The 12,235-nt window shown below is 35.4% G+C and overlaps 1 protein-coding gene across 1 annotated transcript; it reads left to right on the top strand.

Annotated features, from left to right (window-relative positions):
* Window positions 1–40: 40 nt before the first annotated feature.
* LOC125651916 (peroxisomal membrane protein 11A-like) lies at window positions 41–5,099 on the top strand. Its single transcript, XM_048880767.2, has 3 exons — window positions 41–278; window positions 2,619–2,725; window positions 3,859–5,099. Exons 1-3 carry the CDS (start codon window positions 202–204, stop codon window positions 4,416–4,418), a joined length of 744 nt encoding a protein of 247 aa, XP_048736724.1. The 5' UTR covers window positions 41–201; the 3' UTR covers window positions 4,419–5,099.
* The last annotated feature ends 7,136 nt before the right edge of the window (window positions 5,100–12,235 follow it).

Here is a 12,235-nt window from a genome sequence, read left to right as displayed (position 1 = left end):
TGATTGTGTATCCGCAATGAATTTAACAACTTAATGGTATAGTTTATATGGGACGACTTGCACAGTGTTCTAATATATATCATCGAGCTCGATGTAACAAAACTGTGTGGACTTTGAACCCGTTGAGTTAGTCCCAAATCAGAATGGTCAATGGAATGTCGCAGATATCGTAGTTAATCAGATTGCTTAGAAAACACAATTATGAGCAGCAGTGGCGACGTTGTGACGAGGATAATCAAGTTCGGAGGCCTTACAAACGGCAGGGACAAGTTTTTCAGGTAAAGGAAGTTAAAACATGACTTTACTCCGAATTTTCTCCAACACTTGTTGGCAACAATAAGTGCGTATTAATGATGAAAGTCCTACGGGAACATTGAAATACGCGTTTTCTTGTGTAGTTTTTAAATTCCATGCGCTCATCCAGAGATAGATTCGAGGACACGGCCCCAACTTCATATTTTACCAAAATATATGAACTCAAACTGTAACTAAAAAATAAAACGTGTAAAAATTTGGACGGCTTGAATAGATTGGACCCCCCTGTGAATAATTGTCTGGGGATGGACCCACTCAGAAAATATCAGGATCCGTGTATTCCTTCAGTCTTTTACAATCTGACATTCTTGAGTTGTTTCAAATGTGTATCACACAGTTATAAACTAACGTGACCTGGATTCCCATAACTCTGTACACAGGATCCCTGTTTTAAGATAATACCCAAAAGACCTGTGATTCTGACTTCTTAGTCCTGAACATTTGTCAAAGGAGCAATCCTACCTATGTTTACATCATAGGTTTGACGCGGCCATACCATGGCATGAGCACAGCTCAAACTCACAATTTACCTCCCGGTTACAAAGTGTACACTGCCAATGCCACTGAGCTACCATGACTAAGTATAGAAGAATAAAATTATGTATAAATATGTTTGGTGTCAATGGAGTTAAGGACATTGTTCTAGAATTAAGCTGTTGAGTCTTTAGTAGCATCAATACTTTTTTTTAATCATTTTGTAATCTGAGATCATTATGATGTCATTAATTTCTAAAATCATTAGATTTATGCAGTGTCATTGATTTCCATCGGATTCAAATTGTAATGAAGCAAGTATTGATCAACCAATTTTATTTCTGTGAAAATATTTTTATCACCAACTGAAAGTAGGATGACTGACCTCAATACCTCACAGGGTAATTCTAGTTTCTGACCTTACCATACCATAATGAGAACGTTCCACATAGTGACTTCATGTTTACAATGCATTGCCTGAATACCTTTAGTTCCTACGTAATGATTATGTACTTTCCAGACAGTTTCTCTTAAAAATGTTTACATTCTTTTTCATATTGTCATTATATTTGATTAACATCTAGATTTGATAAGCAGATGTATTTATCATTAGACATTTTAGGGTAGTGATACCTGTGTTTCTTAGTACATGAGCAGATGATATAAAGATAAGGGGAAAATTCAGAATATCTTTTTTTTTTTGTAGATTTTATTTTGATTTCCACATATTTGATAATGATGTTACAGTAAATAATATATTGCTCTGTCAAACCTGTAGTTTCAGAATTCTACAATGGTTTGAAAGGTATTATAAAATTTTACCATCAGACATTTTCTATCTATAATAAGGTTTTAACATGTTTACAATTAGACATTTACTTAGTAACATGAATTTTTTTCTGTCAATATATCTACATACAGTGTGTACATGTATGCATGCAAGTGTGTGTAAAAGATGAGAGAACAAAACAAAAAAAACGTTAAAGAAAATAAAAATTATCTATATGTGATAAATGTTCTAGAGCAACTTTGATAAGATTTGTCATACTTTCAATTATCTTTAACCATGATAATTTTCTTGTAATGATTGCTTATACAGCCTCTGTTTTAGGTAAACAAGATTTAAATTTCCTTTTAAAAACAAAGTGTTTTGTCCACGTCAAGATTAATAGTTTCTCAAATGCAGGCAGTTTATAGTTTTCAAATTTTCCAAAGACATAAATGGAAGTACTGTCAAAACTAAGGCCAAAGTAAAATACATGTGTGTTTCCAGTTTCCCGACCCTATCTACCTTTTTGCTGCCAACCCTAAATATTTCATTGATGATATACATGTATGTAAAAGAAAACAAAAGAAAACTCCTGAGTTTGGAATTTTTCTTTTTGCATAAGAGTTTTTATGATTTACATTTTACTACTATTGATCTCCAAAATGTGTGAAAAGTATTTGTAATGAATATAGGCCTGTATTAAAATCATATCCAAAAATTAAGATTTCAAATAAAATGTTTTAATCATGTTAATAAAATAAAATGTTTTACCTACCTACCCTATCTAATTTTTGGGGGACTGAAATAGGAAACACGCATATACATGCATTTCATTTTGGCCTTAATGTCAGAATTACATTTTGTATTCAACCAATCAGAATACTTGACATGTACTGCGATAGCATGTAAGTAAGTACAAGTAATACATACTGTAAATTGTTTTGATATGCAACATGCTGTTCCACTGTCAGGGTAGAATGTTGCAGAACCAAGAAATCTCATATTTTTTCAGTATGTGCATGATTTGGTTGAAAGTGAAATAATCAATTTTATTTGCCAGACTGGTTCAATACTCTGTCAAACTCATTTGGTGGAATCTGAAAAATAAGGATGATTTTGTGGAGAAACTCAAGAAACTGGAGACATCGATGAGCATGACTCGTAAATGTAAGTCCAACTTGTTAAGTGGTCAGACATTATTTTCACATCAAATATATTTATACTCCTGTATTCATTAAAGTTTATACACAGTAGCTGAGATGTTTAGTTTGAAAAAAAAAAGTTTTCCATAAGGCCAATTCAAATTAATTAGTAGATTATCATCAGGGGTCACACACAAAATATGGGATGGGTGGGAGGATTTTATTTTTTAATTTTTATTTCCCCGAGAGAAAAAAATTAATGACAAAAGGCATCACACAAAGTGTTAATCAAGTTTAAACATTCAAAGAATCCTTGGTAGAAGATATAAAACCAACATTCTGTGACTTTAATCATTCACCCGTGTCACTGGGAAGCAAGTTTGTTTGAAATCATAATTTTTGCGAAAATAAAAAAAAATCAGGGCAGGCCCTTTTTTGAGGGGCGGGCGGGGATCATAATCTATCAATTCATTTTAATTGGCCAAATATGGTAATTTTAGTAAAGCATTGCTTTTGAACAGTATGTATATGTACTTTAAAGAAGGAGTCACCATTTCATATACCTGGCCAGGTATGCATGTGTATTTATGAACAGTGTATGTATACTGATAGCATTCTATTACGCCAGTTTCGAGATACGAACTCTTCTGTATAGGAGGTGCATTTGGTGGAACTTTGAATGCCTAAGTGGGACAGAGTGGATATACAGCCAACGAGAAAGACAATGAAATGTATTAAAAGCGACTTCTCTTTAAATATGTAAATGTGGAAAATACAAAATACTATCGAAAGAAATGTTTTACCGAAGTGGAAACATACAAACAATGTCATATTTGCAAGAAATATCTTGGATATGGTACTTATGACCAACGAAATAACGTGATAGGATAAGAATTCTATGTATTTAATTACTCCCTAAATACTTATCACTTACTTAGTTTGTGTATCAGTCGAATTCGGGTTATCAAACAGCGTATGAGAAACTTACTGAGTACATTCACTTACGCTGTGATGAATATCTGTCCCACTCCCGCATGTAAACAAATTCTTTCGTGCCTTACTATGTACGAGAGTTCTCAAAGGGAAATAACTCGGACGTATCTCGAAACCGGCGTATTGTCCATCACTCTGATCACAGGTTATTTCTCTTTTATACAGTACTACGACTAGGGAAAAGTCTGGACTTTGTCCAGGCTGCGTTGAAATCTCTTCACATCACTGATGACATCGTCCGGTGGACCGTGACGCTGTCTAAAATCAGTCAGGCTATATTCCTGTTCTTTGACCACATCATCTACTTTCACAACCTTGGTGTCATCAAAACGGACAAGGCCAAATGGTCGAAGATTTCTGCTCAGTTCTGGTTCTTTAGTCTGGCTTTGAATTTAACTCGTAATTTTTACGATCTCAAGAACATTGCTGAGTTGGAGATGAGCAAGCAAGAGAAAAAGGAAAGTGGGCAGCAGAGTAATGGAGGTGTTTCAGGAAGAGCGAGGAGTCCCGGTTCCAGTGTCTTGTCCGTCGGTTGGCAGTGTGTCTGTGATAATAAACCAGTCTTTTTGGACTTGTTGAAGAATGCGTCAGACTTGATATTGCCTTTAAATACACTTGGAAAAGTAGACACTAGTGCTGGAGTCCAAGGGTTTTTAGGAATCATTTCGTCCACCATTGGTGTTGCAACTGTGTGGAATCCCAATCTGAAGCTAGCACCTTCCTAGTTGCTCCAGTAGCAACCAAACTGTCTGTATGTGTGCTCTGTGTGTGCAGGTTTGATCAAACGAAGCTGTTCTTCCACCCCGGAGTTCTTTCCCTTCCATTGGATCTTTAATAATTGTTTTCGGTCATTGATTTAAACCTACATATGGTAAAAAATTCTTTAATATATCCATTCAATGATAAGCCTGCAACTAACAAATACATGATTAAACACTGAAAAGTTTGACCACTTTGGTAGAGGTCAGATTGAATCAGTACTATTTAAATTTCTTTGACATAATAAATTTCATCAGATCAGTCATAAGTGTCCTTTCCACAATCCTTGATTAAGTGTTTAATCAGACCAGAATTTATGTGGACGTGAATTCTGTACATGTAACCTTTACTTATGAGTAGTACCCAGATTAAACTCGGTCTTCATGGGACCCATTCTTCTGATGAGCCTGTCATAATTGTTAAACATAATTCATAGTATTTAATGGAGGTTACCAATCTAGCTTGTGGATGTTACCAATCATTTCGGAAAGAATTTTTATAGATCAGTGTTACATGATTAATTTTTTCATTAGTATTGTTTATTTTACTTGTGTACATGTGATATACATTCTGCTTTTATATATCAAACCCATAATTTATTCTATTGAATTTTGTTACAAATTATGAAGAATAAATCCTAAAACATATGTCAATGCATTTTTCTTTAAATATCTGTAATGGTCCAGCACGATTGACAAACAAGTTGATGGTGCAGGGGTTCTAACAGTCTCGTTTAAAATCAGCATTTCGCAAATTCTATTGTCGTTATAACGATCTAGTTTGCCAATACAACCTATCATTGGGTCAGATGCTGTCTGATGTGCTTCATGCCGATTGTTAGGCCGTTCTTGGCACACTTATTTTGACTACGGATAACTCCGTTTACCTGATCAATATATAGGGCTCACGGCGGGTGTGACCGATCGACAGGGGATGCTTACTCCTCCTAGGCACCTGATCCAACCTCTGGTATAGCCAGGGGTCCGTGTTTGCCCAACTCTCTATTTTGTACTGCTTATAGGAGTTATGAGATTGATCACTGTTCGTTATCTTCACCTTTCATTGAGCACATTTGAGGTCTCGTGCGTTGTTCATGATTGTTTAGCTGTTTGGAAAGGCATACAGAGAGAGAGAGAGAGAGAGCAAACCTGTTTCCTTCATTCATTTTATTCGCTCAAACCACAATGGAAGAGGTACATGAGGTACACTACAAAAATTTCAAGTATCAATACAAATAACGTCAGAGGAATGTATATAGGTATGTAAATAAACATAGTGAAATATACACATAAATATGTACAAAAATAACAGACTATTCATATAAACATGCACAGGTGTTTAACATTACCATTGTCGGAGAGGAGAAAACTCGTGGGTTCCAACGATGCAACATTACTCGTTGACATAATTTCATAACATTTCTCTTCATTTGGTCTCGTACAATATTTTCTGTGTAGGTATTCTGGATAAAGGACCACTCTAATACAAAATTATTTTCATTTAAATTTTTTTTCCATTATAAAACACACAATCTTTGGTTATATGGTATAGGAAGGGCGGATCCAGGGGGTCCGTACCCCCCTTTTTTGCGGACCATAAAGTTATTCAATTTTAACGAGTCTTAGAGTCAACATGATATGAAAGGTGGATACTTACATCACTCAAATTTATCAACACCAGTATATCATTTAATTTTAGGATAAATAAGACCACTGATATATACTGGTATTTACGATATTTTTGTCAGATACAAGTATCACTTAAGAATTCTTTAAAAGTATATGTAACATAAAAGTTTTGTTTAAAAAGTAGACAATTTGAAAGTGAAAAAGAAGTGCCAGGAAATGCTCAGACTGCAGGAATTTGCCCCAGCCCCTCACCTATTGTGAGTAACCTTCAGCTCTCTCTCTCTCTCTCTCTCTCTCTCTCTCTCTCTCTCTCTTCATTGCGAAAAAATAAGGTCTGACTATATATGGAGATTAGCATGACCAGAACTTAGAAAGCAAGTAGTAAACAAACTAAGCATTTAAAAAAGTCTCACGACCTTCCCTAAGATTTTATGTCCACCAGCAAAGGGATAGATGGGAGTAGAGTGGAGGTTGTAAAAAGTAGGTAAACGATCAAGTGCTAGACCCCCCCCCCCCTCCCCTTCACAAATTCATGGATCCGCGTATGTATAGTGTATACCAAACCATAGGTCAGTCTCTTATGGGAGCCGATGGTTCGTGGTACGAAATTTCAAAAAAAGATGCTGCCGAGTTTCTTGGGTAGATTTTCAAGATAAGTTACCAGACCAAAACTTTTTTTAAAAATATGTACACTTGGAAGAACTAAAAACATCACTCGACCACGTCTGGACAAATTGATCCATAAGACTTTGTTTTACAGCGTTTGTTGCCCATTTTTCATTCACAATACCTTGATAATACCATACATTTATATTCGAGAGTCCACATATGTTCAAAACATATCCAATGGAGACTCAGGACCGACCGTCCCATGAGATTTTCGCCTAGTAGGGTATCGTGAAATGTTTGTAAAGATTGTAGCTCTACTGACGTGAGCTGGCTGTATATATCAGTGTAACTTGACCAGGCAGGGGTGTATGAGCTTTGTTACAACCCACTTTGATATCGACCATATTAAAGAACTTTGCAAAAAATAAATTTTGCACGACTCGGTCGATTTTCTTGAAGCTTTCAAAAATTATAGATAATTATTTGAACCTCAATATTTGATGATGACGTTACTTTCGGATCTGAGATTTAGACGTTTTGTGGATTTAGATAATTATAAGGGCCTGGCTCTGCGAGAACACTACAATGGTTTGACTGTCCGACCGTCCGTCTGTCCGATTTCATTTGTCTTGAACAATATTCCTTTCCATTGACCAAGTCTGGCCAAGGCTTAACCCATAGATTGCCAATGGGTATAGGGTGTGCAGTGACCTTGTAATTACCTAAATCAAAGGTCATTGTAGATATACCTATTTGTATAAGACCTTTGTCTGGAGCATATTTTCTCTACCTTTGGCAGAGTCGGGGTCAAACTTCACCCATAGAGTGGTCATGGGTGGAAGATGTGCAGTGGCCATGAACCGATTTTCTAAATCAAGGGTCAAAGGCGAACCAACTTCTCTGTGTAAAATCCTTGTCTGGAGCAGATTTCTCTCCCCTTGACTTTACCAGGCTCAAACTACACCCATAAACCTTTGTTGAGTACGGAATGGTCCTCTCCAAAAACAATACTTTAGAACTAACATGCATGAAAATTGTATTTTGCTAAAAGCGGGATCCTTTGAGATGGTCACCATTTCGAATTTGACCTCTAACGAGAATCTCTAGATGCTAGTGTAGCGAGTATGCGAGCGGATCTAAAATCAAATTTTAATTGAATTGGGGTGGGGGCTCGTCAACATGCAATCAATTTGAAAGATTTACCGGTAAAAAAAAAAATCATAAAGACTGGTATGTACCAGAATCTTTGGTTTTTTCTTCCCCATTTCCGACAATTCCTATTATTTTGAGACAGAAATACAACACTTAATTATTCCCTCTACTATAATTAAAATCAAACGTTCAGAATTTTAGTGTCTCCAAGAAAAAAAATGCTGATGTCTCACAAAGCACTTTGAATTTTTTTTTTTCGAAGTATGTTGCCACAGAGCTTGCTGCTCTTAAACTAGATAAATGATGTTCGTATAAACCCTTTTCAGTTAATAACTTTCTTTAAGATGCGAAAATACAGATACATTGTCTTATGAATAATATCATGGTGTTTAATCCCTTTATGCTTTTGTTGTATCCGCCATCATTAGTCGGATGTGACGTAATACTATGCTCAGTACACTGTCCGGAGGAGGTCACATATAATAGGCAAACTGAGTCATTCATCTTTTGTCCAAGAACTTGAAGCAAAAATTAGTTTAGTAATGGAATACTCTGTTCATTCATTAAACAAGAACAAATTTTGAACTCAAGATTTATTGAAATGTGGAACTTCGATATTACGAACAATTTTATCGTGTCTAGGCCAAGAAATATTTTCATTTACTATCGCTTTAAAGATAATTAATTCATAATTGTAAATGTCAAATTCGTAATGCTGGACTGTTACTTTTAAAAACAATATTCAAATATTCCTTGTACACATAAATTAGCAATGACGATGAATTACACACAATTAAAACAAATCTTCAAAATGTCAGTGAACTTCGTCATTTCAAGTATAGCAATGGTATAAACAGAAGTCTAACACAAACTCCCCGTCGAGGCCTCATTACGTCATCTACGAATAGACCTCTCCTATGTGACGCAGCACAATATACAGATTTGTATATTGCGAGTCCGCGATTATCGCGCAGACAAATGACACTAAAGAAGTAGGTCGTAGTTAAAAGTTTGAAGATATTGGCATTAAGAACATTAATATAAAAGTATGGATTTTATCTTAAAGATAAAATGATCAAAAGATCATTAAAAAGTAGGGAAACTCTGTTCAAATTATTGTGTAAAGTAATGAACTTGATGTTTACGTTCTTGTTTTGAAAGTTGTTTACGTTTGACGTTATGTTTATTCGTCATTCTACAGTGACGTCACAGTATACGCGGCCTAAGAAATCGGTATCCCATAATGCCTAAGTGGAAGAGTTTGGTTTGTGAGCAAACGAACTCTGGTGGAAGTTTGAAGTCTAACACTCTCCGTAGTGTATTCCTACACTCGTAAGAATGGTATACTACTGCTCAAATACATATAATATACTTATAATATGTATACGGTGTGACCGTTGGACCGAGCGAAGCATGTACATAACTCCGTGTCCCGAGTGGTAATCATAATTCCGTTAAGTACGGTAGATTATGATTCATTTAAAAATATATATTTTGAATGAAATTTCCTTGCCCTAAACACCCAGTAACATCTCAATATTAAAGGAGTTTATATGGGGACAACAGTTTTACATGATCCGCCTATTCATTGAACGCGGGAAATAAAACGCAAGGCGACGTAAACTGTGCATTGTGACGTCACATTTAGCCTCGACTTTTTTCTCTTTTTCAAAGCAAATAATTATAAACAACAATAATACATTCCGTATGCAATGAAAAAGGCTGTTAAAACTAAACAAAATTAACCAATAAATTCAAAATGGTAAAAAAGTAACCGTAATTTTATCGTATACTCTTATTCAAAGAAACTCATGAACTCGTTCATCTAGTTAGTCGTATTAAGGTTTTATATGTATTTATTTGCTAAAACCTGTTACAATGATAATTATACTATTCACTTTGAACAAAATGAGTGTTTAAATTACGAATTGCACGTTAGAGTCTTCTATTATTGGCATTCAAAATAAAACACGAATAACTGTTGAAGCAGGTAATGAAAAAATAAATGGCGGCGCCCATATGGATCACGAAAATTTCAGTGAACGTATATAGAGATTATCTCTTTTTCTTTTGCTGATTTTGACTTTTTTCTTTTACATACGTGTTACCTTTAGAGCCTTGCTTCGCGGACGGGCCTTCGGCCCGTCCGAGCTTCGCTCGGTATAAGTATATAAAATACTTATATAAGTATATAGCAAAAAATATATTTTTAAAAATTCTCGTTCCTACACGCGTAAGAATAGTATACTAGTGCTCAAATAGTACAACAAAAAATATATTTTTAAAAAGTCTCGTTTCCTCTAAAGTTTCGATCAAATTCTTATTGGAGCACAGTTCGATTATCCTGATATTCATGTAACATCATTACGCCTCACTTGGGTTCTTAACAACCCTAAAACGAGATCTCTTGAATTCTGGGCATACTGTTGCAGCACAGAAATCACACGGGCGACACTGGGCTGTGCAGTGTTCATAAGCTTGGTGTATTATTGATAAATCAATCTAGATTATTGAAAACTCTCGCTTTGGATAAAGTAGCAACCACCACCCATTTTTTAAAAATTACCCAAATCAATAAAAATCAGGTGTAAGTACCAATTTTGAGTATGCTGATTTCAAATCTGGATTCCTTTTACTCCAATTTCTTATAGAAAATGAGATATAGTGTCTCAAACACCCCTACCGTCAGGTTGCCAAAAACGGAAAATGTTTCATTTCGCATCAAAAAGTGACCCAACTTTATTTCTTGAAACACCATTACCCAAAACAATAAAAAGCAGGTGTAATTACCAATTTTGAGTATGCTGAATCCAATTCTGGATTCCTTTTACTCCACTTCCTTACAGAAAATGAGGTATAGGGCCTTAAACACCCCTACCGTCAGGTTGTCAAATATTGAAAATGTTCCATTTCACATTAAAAAGTGACCTGAAAGTTATTTCTTGAAATAAGGCATACAACAGAAAAGGAAAACAATTAATACTAAATTGTTCCATGAACATTCTTAGTTGTTTTGGAAAGAATATATCTCACCTCTGGACTTCACAGATACAGGAAAGGAAGAGGAATACGGAGCGGATCAACGATCTCAAATTTAATCAGATTGGGCTATAGCCTAATGAACTGATGAACAGGAGCAAAAGTACAATTAATAGGAAAACTGATTTATTAAACAACAGCAAGTCTTTTCCGAGAACTTCTGGTAGAGCTGTCGGGGGGGGGGGGGGCTGAGTTGCATCATTATCAGAATTTACCGAAACAGTGGACTCTCTGGCCAGTCTGGGGGCTGAGCTTGTTGCATCAGAACTGACAGAAGCAGAACTATCTGGCCAGTCGGGGGGCTGAGTGGTATCACAATGTATTATTTATTTATTTTTATTTTTTCAAAATTCAGAAATTTAAAAACTGCATGATCAGATTTTTTTGTAACACTAATAATTAATGTCCCTTTATTGCGATGACTCTACAAGTACAAACCATGATATTTAAAAAAAAATGAAATGAAATCATAGATAAATAAATAAATAAAATATTTGTAAGTTACTTTATTTATCTGTAAGTAAGTCACTTATTAAGTGTAACTTGTGGCAGTGCAACTTGCAAGTGAAAATTGCATCATCTGTAGCTTATGACCCCTTTTGCCTTGCCTTGTAATTAATATTGTTGAAAATTTGGCAAATAGCATTTTTAACCCCCCAGTCCATACCCCACTTTTCTTTAAACGTTAAAAATCCAGCTAATTCAGTGAGGAAGAAATGTCACTACCATATTTCGAATTTCCTCTAGACTATATCAAATTAAATATCGCACTGCTATCAGTCACAGATTGACACTGGTAGGGGAATGGGGACCTGGTCTGCGAGTATGATGGAAAAGATTCTGATGAAAATAAAGATTCACTCATCATTCAGAAATGTATAAACATTGTATTATTGTATACCACCGGTACGTTGTGAGTACGTTAATAATGGGAGTTATCTTTCCTTGGATATCTAAATCAATCAAATACTATATGAACACGGGCAATTATCGTCCATGTTTGACCTCAGTATAATTTATTCATGCATAAAATGTATTAATATGTCACTCTTTGTTGCGTATTTCACCGTTAAGTAAATGTTTACATATACTCGCTCTGCTAAATCGCTTCTATCTCAAAGGGATTTTCTGGAATATGCCTAATCACGTGAGATACGCTAAATATAGCTATTTTAGATCCGAAAGATCAACTTCGCATCATTCGTAGTCTCTAGGTTTATCCATACTAGCCCGTAAAAAATAGGGTGGAACCTCGTCCCACTTTTCCTGTAGAAATAAAAATGGAACATGACGCGCCACCTAGCGAGCGTGGTTGTTGCTAGATAAAGTTAGCGTGATGCTTCGATGATGACGTC

Source organism: Ostrea edulis, chromosome 5 (assembly GCF_947568905.1).
Source record: "Ostrea edulis chromosome 5, xbOstEdul1.1, whole genome shotgun sequence".
NCBI lineage: Eukaryota > Metazoa > Mollusca > Bivalvia > Ostreida > Ostreidae > Ostrea > Ostrea edulis.
The sequence above is the reverse complement of the archived record's forward strand: the minus strand, read 5'-3'. Positions and strand labels throughout refer to the sequence as shown.

Bases quoted from the DNA above. Each gene is read 5' to 3' on its own strand.
- LOC125651916 (XM_048880767.2), top strand. From the start codon at position 202: ATGAGCAGCAGTGGCGACGTTGTGACGAGGATAATCAAGTTCGGAGGC. The intron at 279-2,618 runs GTAAAGGAAGTT...TTTATTTGCCAG, and splicing joins GGCAGGGACAAGTTTTTCAG to ACTGGTTCAATACTCTGTCA. The intron at 2,726-3,858 runs GTAAGTCCAACT...TCTTTTATACAG, and splicing joins GATGAGCATGACTCGTAAAT to TACTACGACTAGGGAAAAGT.